This window comes from Anolis carolinensis, unplaced genomic scaffold (genome assembly GCF_035594765.1).
Source record: "Anolis carolinensis isolate JA03-04 unplaced genomic scaffold, rAnoCar3.1.pri scaffold_13, whole genome shotgun sequence".
Taxonomy (NCBI): Eukaryota; Metazoa; Chordata; class Lepidosauria; order Squamata; family Dactyloidae; genus Anolis; species Anolis carolinensis.
In genome coordinates this window covers 19,339,784-19,361,771 of record NW_026943824.1, presented here as the reverse complement: position 1 = coordinate 19,361,771, position 21,988 = coordinate 19,339,784, and the positions used below count along the sequence as shown (strand labels likewise).

The 21,988-nt window shown below is 39.4% G+C and overlaps 1 protein-coding gene across 1 annotated transcript in view; it reads left to right on the top strand.

Moving 5' to 3' along the window:
- Positions 1–1,919: 1,919 nt before the first annotated feature.
- The window catches only part of cpped1 (calcineurin like phosphoesterase domain containing 1), a 42,769-nt gene continuing 22,700 nt past the window's right edge, over positions 1,920–21,988 (top strand). The window contains exons 1-2 of the mRNA XM_062964544.1: positions 1,920–2,121; positions 9,352–9,570. Of these exons, the coding sequence (XP_062820614.1) occupies positions 1,935–2,121; positions 9,352–9,570 (406 nt within the window). The 5' untranslated portion in view covers positions 1,920–1,934. The remainder of the gene's footprint in view (positions 2,122–9,351; positions 9,571–21,988) is intronic.

The following is a 21,988-nucleotide window of genomic DNA, read 5'->3' as shown; positions in this document are numbered from 1 at the left end:
AGGACGTCCGACTCTTTGTTTGTCACGCAAGTCAGATGTTCCCACCTCAGATGTTTGTCACGCTAGTCAGATAATAATAATAATAATAATAATAATAATAATAATAACTTTATTTTTATACCCCGCCCCATCTCCCCAATGGGGACTCGGAGCGGCTTACATGGGGATCAAGCCCGAAAACATACAACAATAAAATGATAAAACAATTATACCAACAATAAAACATCAATATCAATAAAACCATCATAGTAATCAACATATAGCATAAAATATTAAAAGCAGGAGAGTAAAACAAGGATCTGGGCCAAAGTGCAAAATATATCAAACGGGAGAGGTAGTTTCTCAATAAAGTGCAAAATAGTAGTGGCAGAAAAAACCTGTAGTTGGATGGGCAGATAGTTCAACCTAATAGTTAATCGTCGAAGGCCTTTTTGAAGAGCCAGGTTTTTAGGCTCTTCCGGAAGGAGAGGAGGGTAGGGGCCTGCCTGATCTATTTTATATTGCTTATTGCCTGGGCTTGGCCCCATGTAAGCCGCCCCGAATCCCCTCGGGGAGATGGGGCGGGATATAAAAATAAAATTAATATTATTATTATTTGCAATATAGTTTTTGTTTATTTCTTAAAGATAAGGATACATCGAAAGTGCGGGAGCAAACTAGATAGTGGAGAATAGTAGGAAAAGAGAGTAAGTGAAAGAGGGACAGAGAAAAAAATAACAATAGGATAAAAAAACACACACACACACATATAGAGTAGAGTCTCACTTATCCAAGCCTCGCTTATCCAATGCATTTTTGTAGTCAGTGTTTTCAATACATCGTGATATTTTGGTGCTAAATTCGTAAATACAGTAATTGCAACATAACATTACTGCGTATTGAACTACTTTCAAATTTGTTGTATAACATGATGTTTTGGTGCTTAATTTGTAAAATCATAACCTAATTTAACGTTTAATAGGCTTTTCCTTAATCTCTCCTTATTATCCAACATATTCGCTTGTCCAAGGTTCTGCCGGCCCGTTTATGTTGGATGAGTGGGACTCTACTGTATTTATATAGGTTGTGAGTTCTGTTGGAAACTAGGCAAGTGGTGGAAAAAAAATTCTAAAATCAGGATAGTAAATAAAGAACAACACTCTGTAAAAAGGGGAAATCCTGAGAGGAAAAAAAATCAGGGCCAGTTAACACCTCCCAACGAAGGATTCCCCCAGGGAAGAAGCAACCAGGCTTTGATGCTGCCAGGCCATTCAATGCTAATCAAGGTAGCCAACGGCAACATTCACACTTGCCTCAAGCAGACAAGACTTCTTTCATCCTTCCACAATCAGGGTCAGATAACACCTCCCAACGAAGGATTCCCCCAGGGAGGAAGCAGCCAGGCTTTGATGCTGCCAGGCCACTCAATGCTAATCAAGGTGGCCAACGGCAACATTCACACTTGCCTCAAGCAGACAAGACTTCTTTCATCCTTCCACAATCAGGGTCAGATAACACCTCCCAACGAAGGATTCCCCCAGGGAGGAAGCAGCCAGGCTTTGATGCTGCCAGGCCACTCAATGCTAATCAAGGTGGCCAACGGCAACATTCACACTTGCCTCAAGCAGACAAGACTTCTTTCATCCTTCCACAATCAGGGTCAGATAACACCTCCCAACGAAGGATTCCCCCAGGGAGGAAGCAGCCAGGCTTTGATGCTGCCAGGCCACTCAATGCTAATCAAGGTGGCCAACGGCAACATTCACACTTGCCTCAAGCAGACAAGACTTCTTTCATCCTTCCACAGATACATAAACCCCACTGGCCTGGTTTCCAACAGACCTCACAACCTCTGAGGATGCCTGCCACAGCTGTGGGCGAAACGCAGAGCGGCTTTGAAGTCTTCTTCTGAATGCGCACAGGCTTCGTTGTCATCCGCATATGGGAGTTCCGCCATGATGATGAAACGCGAGCGTGCTTCCCGCCTTCCCGAACTGGGCATGCGCAGAACGTGGCCACGCCCCCTTCCCTGTTTGAGATCGACGGCCGGCGGAGACGAGAGGATTTCCCTCAGGATGGCCGAAGAGGCGCGGGAGAGGTTCCTCGGAGCCCGGGGCAGGACTTTGGCTCCTTTCCGGGAAGGTACCGGCTGCTTTTGTCGTTATTATTACTTATTTCAATAATGTCAATAAATAATCTCCTCACGGAAGTTTGACAAACGTTGAAAGAGGGAGATAGGCCGGAACCTTATTCCAAGGGGACGCGTTTCCCGTCGGGTCCCTTTTGTAGCGGGACACAAAGAGGCCTTAAAGTGACACTAGGCCTGTTATTGTTGACATTAGGCCTGTTATTGTTGACATTAGGCCTGTTATTGTTGAATTAGGCCTGTTATTGTTGACATTAGGCCTGTTATTGTTGACATTAGGCCTGTTATTGTTGACAGTAGGCCTGTTATTGTTGACAGTAGGCCTGTTATTGTTGACAAAGTTGTGAGCAAAGTTGGGCCTTCTTTCCAGGTGTTTTGGACTGCAACTCCCACCATTCCTCACAGCCTCAGGCCCTTTCCTTTTCCCCCTCAGCCGCTTAAGATAGATATGCGGGATTTCGTATCACAAAACCACAAGTCGAACACTTCCCAAGTGTCTAGGACTGTGTGATGTATTATTATTATTATTATTATTATTATTTTATTATGACATAGCAAACAAGATCGATATGCTGGATTTCGTATCACAAAATCACAAGTCGAACCCTTCCCAAGTGTCTAGGACTGTGTGATGTATTTTCAGATGATGCGTGCAGATCCCAGCAGGGTGGCCTTTTGCAGTTGGCAGATCGTGATTTTGTCAATGTCTATTGTTTCCAAATGCCGGCTGAGATCTTTTGGCACGACACCCAGTGTGCCCATCACCACCGGGACCACCTGCACTGGTTTCTGCCAGAGTCTTTGAAGTTCAATCTTGAGGTCCTGAGAGCGGCTGAGTTTTTCCTGTTGTTTTTCGTCAATGCGACTGTCACCTGGGATGGCAATATCAATGATCCAAACCTTGTTCTTTTACACAACTGTGATGTCTGGTGTGTTGTGTTCCAGAACTTTGTCAGTCTGGTTTGGAAGTCCCACAGTATCTTTGCGTGTTCATTTTCCAATACTTTTGCAGGTTTGTGATCCCACCAGTTCTTTGCTGCTGGGAGGTGGGACTTGAGGCATAAGTTCCAATGAATCATTTGGGCCACATAGTTGTGCCTCTGTTTGTAGTCTGTCTGTGCAATTTTCTTACAGCAGCTGAGGATATGATCAATGGTTTCGTCAGCTTCCTTGCACAGTCTGCATTTTGGGTCATCAGCTGATTTTTCGATCTTGGCCTGAATGGCCTTTGTCCTGATGTCTTGCTCCTGGGCTGCAAGGATCAGGCCTTCTGTCTCCTTCTTCAGGGTCCCATTCGTGAGGCAGAGCCAGGTCTTCTCCTTATCAGCTTTTCCTTCAATTTTGTCAAGGAACTTTCCATGCAATGTCTTGTTGTGCCAGCTGTCAGCTCTAGTTTGTAGTGCGGTTTTCTTGTACTGGTTTTTTGTCTGCTGTGCTTTGAAGAGTTTCTGATTTTTGACTTCAATCAAAGTAGGTTCTTCACTTTGGTTTACATCTTCTGCCAGGGCATGTTCTTCTTCTTTGACTGCTTGTTTTACTTGTAAGAGTCCTCTGCCCCCTGATCTTCTAGGCAGATATAGCCGGTCAACATCACTGCGAGGGTGCAGTGAGTGATGAATGGCCTCATGTAAGCCGCCCCGAGTCCCTTCGGGGAGATGGGGCGGGGTATAAGAATAAAATTATTATTATTATTATTATTATGTATTTTATGAACGTTATTTTACTGTTATTGTTTTAATGAAAAAGCTTGTGAACATTGAATCATCAGAAAGCAACAGTGTCCCTACCTCAGCCATTCATGTTACCTGTTTTGGATTTTGGAGACTTTCATATTTTGGAATTCTGGATGAGTGATGCTTAACCTGTATCAGGAGCTGGTGAAATGCTCACCGTGTCAAGGATATAAGTTGTCAGATTTCTACTTTTTTTTGAAGTTCATTCTATGCCAGAGGTAGGAAATGTGTACTCCGCATGTGGTGCTCTAGTTCTTTTCTTGTAGCCTCTAAATTGCTAGGTTCACCAAATCACTAGAGGAGCAAAGAAAGCTACCATTATCTTTCTATTATGTAATCCTTTGGCAGCTTTAGGAGTTTCGGGAATACATTAAGACACTCCTTCCCCCAAAGAAAAGACGCTGAAAATGAAAGTGAGGGATTGGCATTAGTCGAAGGATCAGCATTAGCAAAGGCTTACATTTTTTAACACTCAAGGGAAGACTCCAAAGACTTTCACTGCCCCAAAGCATGCTAAAAACTCTGAAAGACCAAGTCCACATGGAAGCCTTGACGCGCTGTTGCCAAAACCCAGAGGCAACGACGGCAGAGGCTTTCTTCTTAAAACGGCAAGGCAGCGTTTCCCAAAGCTTCTTAACGATCTCCCTCAACTTGATGCCTTCCAGTTATTTGGACCTCATCGTCTTTAATCATCAGCCATGGTTGGAACTGATAGGAATAGTCGTTCAGAACATCTGGAGGGACCAAGTTGTGGAGTTGCTAAAGGCAACATTAACCTAGATGGTTCAGCAGTATAAATATATTTATCCCTTTATACAGCTACCCTCCCAGGAGCAAGTCGAGATGCCTGTGGCAAGCACACTCTGATTTTTTTTTATAATTCAACGAACATCTGCCTCCTGGAACAGAGTAAAGCCTCAGCTGTTTCATGCTTTCCTACCTTTCATGATTATGCATTTATATTGCTTAAAAAACCAAAACCTTGAAGCCAGACTGCACATATTAACCATGAGTCCCAATAATACGTGTATAGGGTTATATGAGAGCACACACATAACGTTATATTTTTGGATATGAAGGGGTTGGGTTTTTTTTTTTTTTTTAGAACTTCCATACTGAGAAAGGACGCAAGCATACTCATTGTAGAGTGGAGGATGCTAGTACAGTAGATTCTCGATTATCCAACCTCTGCTTATCCAACGTTCTGGATAATCCATCGCAGCTTGCCTTTTAGTAGTCAGTGTTTTTGTAGTCAATGTTTTCAATGCATTGTGATATTTTGGTGCTAAATTCATAAATACAGTAATTACTACATAACATTACCATGTATTGAACTGCTTTTTCTGTCGATTTGTTGTAAAACATGATGTTTTGGTGCTTAATTTGTAAAATCAGAACCTAATTTGATGTTTAATAAGCTTTTCCTTAATCCTTCCTTATTTTCGCTTATCCAACGTTCTGCCCTCCTGCCAACCTAGCAGTTCGAAAACATGCAAATGTGAGTAGATCAATAGGTACCGCTCCGGCGGGAAGGTAACAGCGCTCCATGCAGTCATGCCGGCCACATGACCTTGGAGGTGTCTATGGACAACGCCGGCTCTTCAGCTTAGAAATGGAGATGAGCACCAACCCCAGAGTCAGACATGACTGGACTTAACGTCAGGGAAAACCTTTACCTTTACTAACGTTCTGCCAGCCCGTTTATGTTGGATAAGCGAGACTCTACTGTAGTATGTTCTGTCCTTTTGTACATATTATGTTACAGTAGAATCTCACTTATCCAAGACTTGCTTTTCCAAGGTTCTAGATTATCCAATGCATTTGATTCCCTTATGTTTTTTGCTCTTTAATTTGGAAGGGGATATACTGTATATACTCGAGTATAAGCCTAGTTTTTCAGCCCTTTTTTAAAACTGAAAAAGCCCCCCTCAGCTTATACTCGGGTGAGGGTCCTGGTTGGCTTATATTTGGGTCAGCTTATACTTGAGAATATATGGTACATTCATTATTTTTCTCTATTATTACTGGTATTGTTACATTTATTATTTTTCTCTATTATTGTTGCTACTATTACATTTATTTTACTGTACTTTTATTATTATTAATACATTTATTATTTCACTCTGATCTTCTTATTATTGCATTTGTTATTTTACTCTATTTATTATTACTTGTATTATTTTCCTGTATTTATTATTATTATTACTGTATTATTATTATTGCATATATTATTTTCCTCTATTATTATTAAAAGGATACATAAGCACATTTACATTGAAGAAGATGAGAATAATGATTTGATCAGAGTCGGAGAGTCTTATCTTAAATTTGAGCTTTATGTAAATATTCAAATACATTTAACCTACTGATGCCTCAATTAATGTAATTTTATTGGTATCTATTTTTATTTCTGAAATTTACCGCTCTCGGCTTATACTGGAGTCAATGTTTTCCCAGGTTTTTTTGTGGTAAAATTAGGTGCCTCGGCTTATATTCGGGTCGGCTTATACTCAAGTATATACATTAAATTGAAATATATCCCTAAATGTATTGTCGAAGGCTTTCATGGCTGGAATCACTGGGTTGCTGTGAGTCTTTCGGGCTGTTTGGCCATGTTCCAGAAGCTTCATCCCTAAATATTATTATGGTTGCATTGTGTCCCCACCATCTTTATAGAAGTTCGTGATTGTGTAACACTCCACTGTGTTTCTTTTAACCCAGTGCCCGGTGAGGCAGTTAAGTTAATGTTAAACCACAATTTGAAAGATTAGCTTCCTGGGGGACAAAATTGACTGTTTGCAGAGGACTGCTGCAAACTTTGTCCCGTGGGAGCTTTGCAGGAGGGAGAAAAAGAGAAAGTAAACAGGAGAAAAATTACTTTCTCGCTGTGAATTTTGTCAATTCCAAAGTAGAAGTGTTGTGAACAACCGAGAGACATATTTAATGTCTGATAAAACAGAAACAGAAAATGTGTGTGCTTCCCTATTTTAGCTAAAACAGTATCTTAGAGTTGTATATGAGACATCAAATAGAGAATAACAAGAATATTAAAATGTTAAAATATATTTGTTTATTTATTTATTCATAGTACAGGAGAGTCTCACTTATCCAACATAAACGGGACGGCGGAATGTTGGATAAGCTGAAATGTTGGATAAGCTGAAATGTTGGATAATAAGGAGGGATTAAGGAGAAGCCTATTCAACATCAAATTACGTTATGATTTTACAAATTAATCACAAAAAATGATGTTTCAGAACAGATTGACAGAAAAAGTCATTCACGGCACTGTTATGTAATAATTACTGTATTTATGATTTAGCACCAAAACATTACGGTGTATTAAAACATTGACAACAAAAACATCTACTAAAAGGCAGACTACGTTAGATAATCCAGAATGTTGGATAAGCAGAAGTTGGATAATCGAGACTCTGCTGTATTTGTATTTCGCTCTTCTCACCCCAAAGGGAATTCAGGGCAGATTACAATGTACATATACATGGCAAACATTCAATGCCATTAGACATATGACACAGAGGCAATTTAACATTTTCCAGCTTCCGGCTTCATGAGGGTATGCTCGATTTCGGCCACAAGGGGAGCTTCTGTTTCAGTGTCCACTTGTGACACCGAGTCCTTGATGGTATTACTTCCTCATTCCTTCCACGCACTGCTGGCGATTTTATGATGTTAAATTAGCCTCCTGCATAAAGCGTACCTAAATTTCCTACTTGACAGATGCAACTGCCTTTCGGGCTGCTTAGGTAAACAGCAAGCTAGGCTATTAATGGTCGGGGGCTTAACCCAACCCGGGCTTAGATATCATGACCTCTCAGTCAGTAGTGATTTATTGCAGCTGTCTACTAACCAGCTGCGCCACAGTCCGTCCAGAACATTAAATTCTCAGTGAAAACATATTGTGGCATAGTTCCAATACAATCGAGTCTGTCAATCACGAATTTAATCAAAACGGAAAACGTGCTGCAGTTAGTTATTCCTAGGGTGCAAAGGTACTTTTGACAGGCAGGTGCCATGCAAATGGAGAAGGCTTAGATAGTAATCTGCAGGTTGCAGAGCAACTGGCAAAGCCTGTCCATTGTGTGTTGTTGTTGTTGTTGTTGTTCTTGTTGTCTGGCTTGTCTTTGAAGTAAGGACTTTCTCATCCGACATCTCCAACCTTGGAATTGTGGCCGTTTCACACAGGCTTTTGTGATTTGGCTTCTTGCAGCCTCAAATATTTGTTATTTTCTCCATCAGAGTACACGATACACAACAAATTCTCTAGTGTGTTTGATTTTTGCCTCGCATGATGCATCTCAATGCAGTGTTACCAAAGGGAGGTGGGATGATGCAGCTCTTCGTGCCTGCTAACAGCCATGAATCAGATAATTTACAAGGAAAGTAACTCTTAATTGAAATTCAATCTAATGACTTTTGACTGAGAAGGGAGAGGAAGGTATATGGTGTCTTAAAGTGCCTTTAATGAAAGAGCAATTCAGATAATCTTTTCGACTCTTCTTGCTTCTACCTGTAGATTCTCAGATGAATGGGAAAGTTCTTTTTTTTATATAAACAATTTTATTAAAGGTTTTCAAACTACTTGTACATCGAAAGAGGGGGAACAATATTTACAGGAAAGTTTGAAAAGAGACCAGAGAAAAAATTAAGAAAAAAGCGGAAGAAAAAAAAAAGTAAAAAAGCAAATTGAACTTCCATTCAGCCCTTGTTCCTGTATGAGTTTATTTTGATCTACTTCTTTTATCTTCTCTCCCATTTATTTTCGGGAAAAAAAACCCTTCAGGTCTGTCGATTTTTCAAGGATTGTACTTTAAAATCATATACTCTTCCACTACCGACCAAATAATATGTTAATTGGTCCATATCTTCTATCTCCCATTCCTTTTTTAACCAGTCTTCTCTATCAGGTATCTTCTCTAACTTCCACATCTTTGCAAAAACCATCCTTGCTGCCGTTGACAAAAATATGATTAATTTTTCTTTATTAATATCCTGAAAAATGTTTTTGTCCACTATGCCCAGAAGGTATGCCTCTGGTTTCATTGAGTAATTCATCTTTAAAATTTTCTGACTTTCGCCATGAACCATGTTCCAAAATTCTCTTGCTTTACTACACGTCCACCAACAATGATAAAATGTGCCCTCCTTGATCTTACATTTCCAGCATTTATCGTTGACTTGTTTATACATTAAACTTAATTTTTTAGGAGTCAGGTACCATCTATGTATCATTTTTAAACAGTTTTCTTTTAGATCTGTGGCATAGGTGAACTTCATTCTTCTTGTCCAAATCTCAGTCCATTCTGACAAAAAAATTGTCCTGCCTATATTTTTTGCCCAGTTCACCATCGAGTTCTTGACTACTTCCGTTTCCGTTTCCCAAGATGAATGGGAAAGTTCTTAATTGACTTGTGGCAGACCTTTACAAACATTTATGGGGATACATTCATTTGACCCAATTTGTTGTTTCAGATGCAGAGCGAGAATGGAAGACCCCTTTCTACTTCATTCAAGGAGCCGATCCGCAGTTTGGATTGATGAAAGCTTATGCCATTGGCGACTGCAGTAGTGGAGGCGACGAATGGGAAGAGGAGCTCAAATTAACCCAGCAAGCCGTGCAAGCCATTAACCAACTGAACCCTAAACCAAAATTCTTGGTCCTGTGCGGAGATCTTGTCCATGGCATGCCAGGTGAGATGAGTAAACAGTGAACTGAAATACTGTTTTTTCTAAGGCTGCTCTTCGTTCAGTGCTATGTCCGCCTGACATTTAAACAGAGGAATTGGTGTGGCAGACGATTGCAACCAATTCATCAGGGTGCTGGTGTGCAGATGATCAATGAGTGTTGTATTAGTTGCAATCGTCTGCTACACCAATTCCTCTGTTCAAATGTCAGACTCAAACACATCTGTAGTCTGAAGTCCAAACATTTATTTCAATATCTATAAAACATATTTACAAAGCACAGCAAAAGCCATCGCTCTGAGCTGGCATTCTTCTATTGCCACTTCCCTCGGCAAGCACAGCTCAACACACTGAGAGACAAGAAGCACATTCCTCAGTCTGAAGGAAGTTCCCGACTTCCAAGGCCGGAAATTATGCCTGATAGGTCAACAGCAGGCTGTCAGTCTAACTAGCCTGCTGTTATTATTATTATTGTTATTATTATTATTAAACTTTATTTGTACCCCGCTAGCATCTCCCGAAGGACTCGATGCGGCTTACAAAGGCCAAGGCCTCAACACACAATATAACAATACAAAACAAAGGCAATTAAAAGAATTAAAACAATATAAACCACAAGCAATAACAATACGCTAAAACACAATAGAACTGGGCCGTTAACTGTTTCATTACTGAAACACACACTCTTGCAAAACAGTAGAAACACTTGATTTACATTATTATTATTATTATTATTATTATTATTATTATTATTAAACTTATATACCGCTACTCCCGGTTTGTCTCAGAGCGGTTTACAAAAATAGATTAAAGCAATACACTTGGCTTTAAAATAACAATAAAAGCAACAATAAAAGCAACAATAAAAACAGACATAACAGACATTTCACTTCACTTCACTTCACTTTATTTCTTAATTAGTCGCTCTCCACCAGAGTGCTCAGAGCGACTTACAATTTAAAATATCATTCCACAATATAAAAACATTCAGCATAAAAACATTCAACATAAAAACATTCAACATAAAAACATTCAACAGTGACTATTTGGCAAATTAGATCTGATTTACTTAAATGCACAACCAAACAGCCAAGTCTTGAGCGTTTTTCCAAAAGGTCGCAACTCCGATATTGCTCTAACATATGGAGGCAATGAGTTCCACAGAATTGGAGCACATTTCATATACATACATCCATAATCCAACAAGGCTTCAGGTGGTTCTCTTTGTAGTAGCTGGAGAGATCTTTCAAAGCATTCGTGAGCTGGTTTTCAACTGTTTCAAAATCTTTCGCTTGTGTTGTAAGGCCAAGGTCATCGGCATATATAAATCTCTTTGTGAGTGGTGGTTGTGGCTGGTCGTTCGTGAAGATGTTAAGTAAGGTCGGTGCAAGAACGCTTCCTGGGGGTAAACCATTCTTTTGCCTCCTCCGTCTACTTTTCCTGCCCTGAAACTCCACATAGAAGCTGTGGTTCATAAACTCTACAAGTTAGCTGGCATTGCCCCTCCTGACGTGATGGGAAGTTTATTTATTTATTTATTTACAGCATTTATATCCCGCCCTTCTCACCCCGAAGGGGACTCAGGGCGGATCACATTACACATATTAGGCAAACATTCAATGCCTTTTTAACACAGGACAAAGACAAACAAACATAGCTCCGAGCGGGCCTCGAACTTATGACCTCCTGGTCAGTGACTCATTGCTCTCCCGTTGCTGCTAACGGTGAGAGAAATAAGGTCGAACATTGTGAAAGCCACCCACTGCATGACTCTCAGCCTCCTCCCAGTAGACGCAAATCAAGGAAGGGCTTCATGAGAACCACCACTCCTCTTGATGTCCCCCCAGCAACCCTCTGGACAATTTCCAACGGAGATCTATGATTTTTACTTGTATTTTTGACACTCCTCCAGGGCATGGCCATAGGGACTGCTGATGAGCAGCTGCCCTTCAATATTTATCACTCTACTGTGAACAGATTTCCTTAAATTAATCCCTATGTCTCTGTAGAAGCTTTGCACAAGGCGCACTGTGAAAAGAGTTGCTTAATTTGTATGGCAGTCAAGATTGCTTTACTCTGTGGCTTCCTTGTTGGTGGGAGTAGCAGCAAACCAGTGGTCATCTCCTTGGGGAATAATAAAAGAACTCCAAACAGAGGTGCTTTCCTCCGAATTTAATAATAAGTTTATTTTTATATCCCGCCTCCATCCCCCCCGATGCCGCAATTAATGTAATTTTATTGGTATCTGTTTTTATTTCTGAAATAAAATACCACCCTCGGCTTATAAAGGCTCTTCCAAAAGGCCTTTGACACCTAATTTGATGTTGGACTGATCCATCTGCCCATTTTATAATCGCCCCCATTTCTGAGGTGTTGCCAATGCTATTTTGCACTTTATTGTCCATTTCTACCAGCACATTCTGTTCTGGATTTTATGAATTAGTCTCCTGTTTTAATATTGTATGTTTCTTGTATGCTTCTTGTCGATTTTAACGATTGTTTTATTGATATTGATGTTTTACTGGCATAATTGTTTTATAGTTGTATTACTGATATTTGATTGTTTTATCGGGCTTGGCCCCATGTAAGCCGCCCCGAGTCCCTTTGGGGAGATGGGGCGGGGTATAAAAATAAAGTTGTTGTTATTATTATTATTATTATTATTATTATTATTATACTGGAGTCAATGTTTTCCCAGTTTTTTTGTGTTAAAATTAGGTGCCTCGGCTTATATTCGGGTCAGCTTATATTTGAGTATATACGGAAACTAGCTGTGCCCGGCCACGCATTGCTGTGGCAAAGTATGGTGGTATGGGAAATAAAGTATTGAGGAATTGGTGGTAGTTAAGGTAAAGGGTCCCCTGGGCTGAGTGAGTTGCTAGGAGACCAAGTGAGCGGAGCTTAGCCTTCTAACTGGCAGCAATTGGATAAAAACAAATATTCCTCTCCCTCTAATTAGGTCTTTATTTTTCTTTTCTTTTTGTTGTATCAACCTAGAGGCATGGATGACGGGTTGTGCTGTCAATTTTCGAGGTTGTGGGGTGTTTACTTTTGTTGTTTTGTCCGCTGCCGTGATGCCATCTTATATATATATATACTAGCTGTGCCCGGCCACGCGTTGCTGTGGCAAAGTGGTGGTGGTATTGGTTAAAAATTGTTGTGTAATTTCTATTTGACGTTATTTGCATTTTTTTTATTAATTTTATTGTAAGTTATATTTTTATTTATTATATTTTATTATTTTCTTGTATTATTTTTAGTTATTTTCTGTTATTATAGTATTTTATTGTATTAATTTTTTAGGTTTTTTTATTATTTTTTATTGGGTTGCTAGGAGACCAAGTTGGAGGAGCTTAGCCTTCTAACTGGCAGCAATTGGATAAAAGCAATTATTCCTCTCTCTCTAATTAGGACTTTATTTTTCTTTTCTTTTTTGTTGTATCAGCCTAGAGGCGTGGATGATGGGTTGTGTTGTCAAATTTCGAGGTTGGGGGGCCTGTAGTTTTGTTGTTTTGTGGGTCGCCGTGATGCCATCACTTTTTTATATATATAGATAATAATAATAATATAATAATACTAACATCACACAGCCCTAGACACTTGGGAAGTGTTCGACTTGTGATTTTGTGATACGAAATCCAGCATATCTATCTTGTTTGCTGTGTCATACATAAATAATAATAATAATAATAATAAGTTTATTTATATCCCGCTTCCATCTCCCTCGAAGGGGACTCGGGGCGGCTTACAGCAAAATCAAAATACAAGTGATGATAAAATATGAAACATCAAAGGACAACAAGAGAAACCAATAATAAAATATACACAGTAGGCGAAAAAACACAACACAGAATTAAAACATCAAATTAAAAACAATGAGGTTGCAATAGTGGATAAGCAAGGTGCACATTATGAGTAACAAATTCGTAAATAAAGTGAATTTAAGCCCCTTGCCATTCCCAGGAAGGCAAAAAAGAGCAACCCACAACCTTTGGTTTGGTCCCTCTTGCCTTCATTTTTTCTTCTCCTGTCATGCTATTTGGTTGAGAATATTTCTCTCTGTCTATCTCATTACAGTAATTTATTCCAGGATTTATAGAGCATAGATACTTAGCAATTATGGCAGTATCAGGAGAGTTGGTTAAAAAAGAAGAGAAAAATTACCGAGTCGGGTGAGAACAGAGAAGGGCCCTGTGCTTAATCACATAAAAAATAAAAGCCGGGATGAAGGAGACACCAGTAAAACCGTTCAATTATCTCCCAACACATTGGCTTCATAAATATAAAAGCGCGGCTGCCATTCAAGCCGATCAAATGCTGGCAAGCAGGGGAGTTTCAAAATGTGAACATGCAAATAAAACTGCGACTGTTGAAACTGCTGAAATACCTGCGAGCCTGTAGGCTTCGGAGTGTGAAAGGTGTAAATGAAACTGCTACTGTTGTTTGTATTGCTCAAATGCATGCAAACACACAGGGTTTGGGAGTGCGAAAGTGTGAGTATTGAGAAGCATGTGTCTGAAGAGGCTGCTGAATCCACATTGAGAAAGTTTTGATGGCGTCGAGCGAGGACAAGTTCTTGAATTCAAAAGGTGGCCACAGTAAGATCTAAAAATCATTGTTACCATATCCAACAACTTCATAATTTGTAACTTCAATAGAATTACAAGCTGGGATGATGCAGGGAGCGATGAATGAGCTTGGCAACTCCTTCCCCACAAAACTCTGCCGCTTGCGTCCTCAACGCAGTGTTTTGGCGACAATGCGCAGCTGCGGTAAGGGGTGACCGGCTGGTTGAGGACACAAGCGGCAGAGTTTGGTTGGGGAGGAGTTGCCAAGCGCATTCATCGCTATGATCAGTGCCTAGATTTGAATGGTGACTATGTTGAGAAGTGGTATTTGGGTGTGGCAAAACACTGTGTTGCCGGCTGGTTGAGGGCGCAAGTGGCAGAGTTTGGTGGGGAAGGAGTTGCCAAGCTCATTCATCGCTATGATGTGCCTAGATTTGAATGGTGACTATGTTGAGAAGTGGTACTTGGGTGTGGCAAAACACTGTGTTGCCGGCTGGTTGAGGGCGCAAGCGGCAGAGTTTGGTGGGGAAGGAGTTGCCAAGCTCATTCATCGCTATGATGTGCCTAGATTTGAATGGTGACTATGTTGAGAAGTGATATTTGGGTGTGGCAAAACGCTGTGTTGCCGGCTGGTTGAGGACGCAAGCGGCAGAGTTTTGTGGGGAAGGAGTTGCCAAGCGCATTCATCGCTATGGTAAGTGCCTAGATTTGAATGGTGACTATGTTGAGAAGTGGTATTTGGGTGTGACAAAACGCTGTGTTGCCGGCTGGTTGAGGGCGCAAGCGGCAGAGTTTGGTGGGGAAGGAGTTGCCAAGCTCATTCATCGCTGTGATAAGTGCCTAGATTTGAATGGCGACTATGTTGAGAAGTGGTATTTGGGTGTGGCTTTCAACTGCATATGGTAAATGTTTTCTCCTATACTTTGTTCATTTTTAATTCCAAAACGTAATCTACTTTCCGGATAACCCTCGTACTGGGAGCTAGATTGTGTTCATTTCCACGCTTTCCTTCTTCCTCTTGAAATTGTCCACCTGCTTCTTGTGGATTTCAGTGGCTTCTCTGTGTCGTTGTGAGAGTGGTCCAGCATTTCTGTGTTCTCAAATAATAATATTTTGTGTCCAGGTTGGTTCCTCAAGTGCTCTACTATGGCTAACTTCTCTGGTTGGATTAGTCTGCGGGAGAGATAAGGAGAGAGTATTGTTTAGTGGTGTTTCCCGGAGAAAAGCCATTTAAAGTATTTTACCCCACCTTTTCCCAGTAGTTACAGACATCTGACTTCCAAACAGGAATGAGACAACAGGAAGCGAGAGAAATCTTCCCCTCGGAAAGAAGGGAAATCCACTCCTGTGTTGTGACTCAGCCACAGCATAGCCAGAGTGAGGATGAAGAAGGGGATTCTGGGCTTCAGATACAGATGATGGGATGCAGGATGAATTTCATTATCTAGGGCAGACCGGTTGTTATGGAAGGGAGTTCAGCCTCGTAGGAGTGTAAGGTTGGCGGGGAAGAGAGGGGCCTCCGAAGGAAAGAGAAATGCATTTTTGGGTTGCTTTTAAAAGTGTGTGTTTTGAGATAGATTTTTGTCAAAGCAAATTCTCGCTTCATCTGAGTGGATATTCCTGCTTCATGCCTAAGAGAAGTTTCCTGTTTCCTGGATCTTTGAAACCTTTGGGCCTTTGTTCTTTGGGATCTATCGTCTACTGTTTTGGCTTATGAATTATTGGATTGTTATGGTTTATGGACTCATGGATTTTTATGGCTTACGAACTATTGGATTCCTATTGACTCTTTTACTGCAATCTTGAAAGCCTTATTACTGCCTGCTTTGATTTATATCTGGTTTTGCTCAATAAAACTACAAAAGACTTTCTCCTGTGTGTGACTGAGTGTCTATAGCAAGGCGAGCTATTTTGAGGTGCGACATCCTGGAAGAATTATTATTGTGGGAAAAGGGGTCTATATGTATTAAAGATGTGCCTGTTTTGACTTGCATGCAAATTCAACTCAAAAACAAACCTAGAGAACCAATCTTGTTTGTAACTCGGGGGCTGCCTGTCAATGGTTTCACGTTGCAAACCACACTGGAAACCACACTGGAAGGCAACCCTTGCAGCATGCCTCCACGACTGACAAAAAGGCTGTACAATCAGTAATTCAGATAACACGAAGAGCATGACTTCCTTGAGCTTGACCCCGAGGTGGAAGAGAAGCAAGTATCCTGCTCGTAGGCTCAACATTAGCAATTTGATAGGCATCTGTCTTTGCAAAATACTAGAGCAATTTAATTTTACTGCAGGCTATCAAGGCTCTTCTTATGCTCTCAAGCAGAGATGTTGCTAAAGTCTTTTATCTGTGCTAGAAAGGCCACAATCCATGTTGTACAGAAACCTCTCCCATACCCAAACTCCCCGAATGTGGTTATTCCTTTTTGAAAAAAAATGTTTTTATTAATTTACTGTATATACTCGAGTATAAGCCTAGTTTTTCAGCCCTTTTTTTAAGACTGAAAAAGCCCTCCTCGGCTTATACTCGGGTGAGGGTCCTGGTTGGCTTATATTTGGGTCAGCTTATACTCGAGAATATATGGTACATTTATTACTTTTCTCTATTATTATTGGTATGATTATATTTATTATTTTTCTCTATTATTGTTGCTACTATTACATTTATTTTACTCTATTTTTATTATTAATACTACATTTATTATTTCACTCTGATCTTATTATTATTGCATTTATTATTTTCCTCTGTTTATTATTACATGTATTATTTTCCTGTATTATTATTATTATTACTATTATTATTATTATTACATGTGTTATTTCCTGTATTTATTATTATTATAATATTTATTATTATTATATTTATTATTTTATGGTAAAATTAGTTGACTCGGCTTATATTCAGTGTAAATGTGCTCATGTATCCTTTTAATAATCATAGAGTGAAATAATAAATGTAATAATAATAATAAATGCAGTAAAATAATAAATTTTTATTATTAATAATAATAAAATAGAGGAAAATAAATGTAAAAGTAACAACAATAATAGAGTAAAATAATAAATGTAATAATAATACATAGAGTAAAATAATAAATAATATATAAAGTAAAGCATTAAGTGTAATAATAATAAATAGAGTAAAATAATAAATGTATTAATAATAATAATAGAGTAAAATAATAAATAATAATAATACATAGAGTAAAATAATAAATAATATATAAAGTAAAGTATTTAAGTGCAATAATAATAATAAATAGAGTAAAATAATAAATGTATTAATAATAATAGAGTAAAATAATAAATGTAAGAATACCAATAATAATAGAGAATACTAAATATACCATATATACTTGAGCCCACCAGGACCCTCACCCGAGTATAAGCCGAGGAGGTTTTTTTCAGTCCTAAAAAAGGGCTGAAAAACTAGGCTTATACTCAAGTATATACAGTAATAATAATAATAACTTTATTTTTATAACCCACCTCCATCTCCCCAAGGGGACCAAGCCCAGGGGTCAACAGATAAAAAAAATTAAAACCACTGCAATATAGTTAAACAATACAATAACATCAGTGCACCTAAATAAAATCCATCCAGAGTAGATGCCAAAATCCAGCTACTGTTGAAACGTTAATATTATATGTGAATATTACTGCTGTCGGTGTCATGAGGAGAGGGCTTCTTGAATGTTTTTTGTGCTTTTGTCTTCTCACCTGTCTCATTTCAGGAGATGCTTTGAATGCCTTGATCCCCCACTTCCTTTTCGGGAAAAGGAGGCGCACAAAATGAAACCCAATTAGCTCTCATGGGCTTTGATAAACAAACTTGTGCTAATGGGGTAGAGTTTTTTCCTGACCTAAATGAGAACTCCAACGTACTGTAGAATATAAAACCCGTGTGATGTTCAAAGGAATGTTTGTGTGCACGGAATCAAGTGCGCGAGGAGACCGAAGATCTGAAGATGTCAAGAGTGGCAGGTCTGGGCTAGATTCCATCGCCATGATAATTAGGCACAATCTTGCCATTATTATGTAGGTAGCGAGATAGCTTTCGGGGAGAACACCCTTACATAACCTGCTTGGGGGCAAGTGCGTGTGGCATCCTTTCAAATATTGAAATATAGTTATCGTGTTACCTTCTCTCCGCCGTCTTCTCTCCAAGCTAAAGAGACCCAGCTCCCGTAGTCATTCCTCAGGAAGGGACCATAAGCCAGAAAATAGTAAACTTCTGCCTCTAGTAAACTTTTGCTCCCTTCCTGTGAGCTGGTGCCTTTCTCCAGGAAGTTCCAAGGAGAGAAGAAAGCTCAGAGTAAACAAGTTAGGTCTACTTGTGCCAAAGAAGGTGTGGAAGGTGAGGAAGACCCTCAGCCATTGGTCAATTTTAGATAAGCCAAAGGTATATATTCTTTGTTAAAAAAGGCGGAAAACCTAGGCTTATACTTGAGTATATACAGTAGGTCATTGGTATCACTTGTGCCAAAGTAGGTGTGGAAGGTGAGGAAGACCCTCAGCCATTGGTCAATTTTAGATAAGCCAAAGGTATATATTCTTTGTTTGCTGCGACATGTTTTTGCGACGGCCATTTGCATAGTATGGACCCATTGAGATGGGTCTGCCTTCTCATAGCTGTGATAATAAACTGGTGTCCAGAACTGGCAGTATTATTCCTGTGAGCTGGTGCCTTTCTCCAGAAAGTTCCAAGGAGAGAAGAAAGCTCAGAGTAAAAAAGTTAGGTCATTGGTATCACTTCTGCCATAGTAGGTGTGGAAGGTGAGTAAGACTCTTAGCCATTGGTCAAGTTTAGATAAGCCAAAGGTATATATTCTTTGTTTAAAAAAGGCTGAAAACCTAGGCTTATACTTGAGTATATACAGTAGATCATTGGTATCACTTGTGCCAAAGTAGGTGAGGAAGGTGAGGAAGACCCTCAGCCATTGGTCAAGTTTAGATAAGCCAAAGGTATATATTCTTTGTTAAAAAAGGCTGAAAACCTAGGCTTATACTTGAGTATATACAGTAGGTCATTGGTATCACTTGTGCCAAAGTAGGTGTGGAAGGTGAGGAAGACCCTCAGCCATTGGTCAAGTTTAGATAAGCCAAAGGTATATATTCTTTGTTAAAAAGGGCTGAAAACCTAGGCTTATACTTGAGTATATACAGTAGGTCATTGGTATCACTTGTGCCAAAGTAGGTGAGGAAGGTGAGGAAGACCCTCAGCCATTGGTCAAGTTTAGATAAGCCAAAGGTATATATTCTTTGTTAAAAAAGGCTGAAAACCTAGGCTTATACTTGAGTATATACAGTAGGTCATTGGTATCACTTGTGCCAAAGTAGGTGTGGAAGGTGAGGAAGACCCTCAGCCATTGGTCAAGTTTAGATAAGCCAAAGGTATATATTCTTTGTTAAAAAGGGCTGAAAACCTAGGCTTATACTTGAGTATATACAGTAGGTCATTGGTATCACTTGTGCCAAAGTAGGTGTGGAAGGTGAGGAAGACCCTCAGCCATTGGTCAAGTTTAGATAAGCCAAAGGTATATATTCTTTGTTAAAAAAGGCTGAAAACCTAGGCTTATACTTGAGTATATACAGTAGGTCATTGGTATCACTTGTGCCAAAGTAGGTGTGGAAGGTGAGGAAGACCCTCAGCCATTGGTCAAGTTTAGATAAGCCAAAGGTATATATTCTTTGTTAAAAAAGGCTGAAAACCTAGGCTTATACTTGAGTATATACAGTAGGTCATTGGTATCACTTGTGCCAAAGTAGGTGTGGAAGGAAAATAATACAAGTAATAATAATAATAAATACAGGAAAATAATACAAGTAATAATAATAATAAATACAGGAAAATAATACATGTAATAATAATGATAAATACAGGAAAATAATACAAGTAATAATAATAATAAATACAGGAAAATAATACAAGTAATAATAATAAATACAGGAAAATAATACATGTAATAATAATGATAAATACAGGAAAATAATACAAGTAATAATAATAATAACTACAGGAAAATAATACATGTAATAATAATAAATACAGGAAAATAATACATGTAATAATAATAAATACAGGAAAATAATACATGTAATAATAATAAATACAGGAAAATAATACATATAATAATAATAATAAATACAGGAAAATAATACATGTAATCATAAATACAGAAAAATACGGCTCTTCGGGTTGGAGAGTCGGAAACAACCAGGCTTAATGTCAGGGGGAAAGCTTTACCTTTTTAACGATCCACATTCCCGAATTAACATTTTCTTAATTGCAAAAAGAGAAGGATAAAGCATAGGAAGGTCTTTGTTAGGGTTGGTTCAATTGAGTTCACGTGGGCCTCGGAGAGGTGTGATCGCATGAAATTGTGCATGATGTTGGTGACTGATTCGGAGGGTCGTCTCCTCAAGGATTCCGTGTGGGAGGACATCCTTTTGGTTTTCTGCTTAATTATCCTAAATTGGTTGACTAATCTTCTCCGATGCTGGAATCTGTTGACAAGTGGCCACCTGGGAGGATGGGTGAAATTAGGCGGATAATCATGCAAAATGAAAACAACACTGTTTGTGTCCACTTTTGTGTGGTTCTCCCACAATGGTAAGCACAGGTTTTGTTCTCTTTTGTTAAAGTGGGAATGATTGTATATAGAGTTGTTTAAATGTAATTGAGTCATAGTCATGCAATGTGTGCTGGAGATTGCATCATACACTGTGTGCTGTTTATTATGCCAGTGTGTAAAGGGTTAAACTTGGATTGCATCAGACAGCAGAGGCTGTGATAAATTGCCCTCTGCTTCCTATCTTCTCTTCTCTGTCCCGTGTGTGCCTGCGTGAGAGCTGTGTATTGTCTTGTGGATTCCGTTAGTGAGTAAACTTTTGATAGATAGCTGAAGACTCCAGCGTCGTTATTTATCTAGTGCTTCCTCGTCAGCGACTTCTGCTGCATGTGTGCCTAGCAAATCGCTCTGACATCTTTATTATTGATGTTGATGACACGGGGAGAGATCCTTGCTGAATGGAAGGAAACAATACCGGTGATGAGTGGGAAAGATCTAGCCAATTTTTGGGTATCTAATAATATGGTGAATTTCTGTGTTAGATTACTAATAATTGGGAAGAGAGTACTGTATTGCAAATACAAGGGTTGAATGAAAAGTAACACCTCCACCTTCGTTACTTGGGTTTGGATGGGAATATTTTAACAAATCAAACACAGAAATAATCCTTAGAATGTGCTCTTTAACGACCACTATTCCCTTTTCCACATCATCACCAGACAATTGGATACATTTCTGCCAACGATGAACAGTTTTCTGAAGCCGTCACGGAAGAAGTCGACACTCTGTTTCCGCAACCAGTATACATCGTGCATCGTTGGGCGAGTAAGTTTAAAGATGTTGAGGTGGGAACATCTGACTTGCATGATGTCCTGTGACAGCAACCACCGAGTTTCACAAGCCCAAGGTGGACAGATTGATTCAGGACGATCATCGTATCACTCAGAGAGAAATTTCAAGCATCATCGGCATTTCACAAGAACGTGTGGGTCACATTATTGCTTTGCTTGGCTGTCGGATGTTGAGAGAACTGTGAGACGCCGGTTGCAGGAACCGAGTGTTGACTTCTTCCATGACAGCTTCAGAAAACTTGTTCATCATTGGCAGAAATGTATCCAATGGTCTGGTGATGATGTGGAAAAGTGAATAGTGGTTGTTAAAAAGCACATTCTAAGGATTATTTCTGCATTTGATTTATTAAAATATTCCCATCCAAACCTAAGTAACGAAGGCGGAGGCATTCCTTTTCATTCAACCCTCGTCTAAGGGATGCTGGATCTG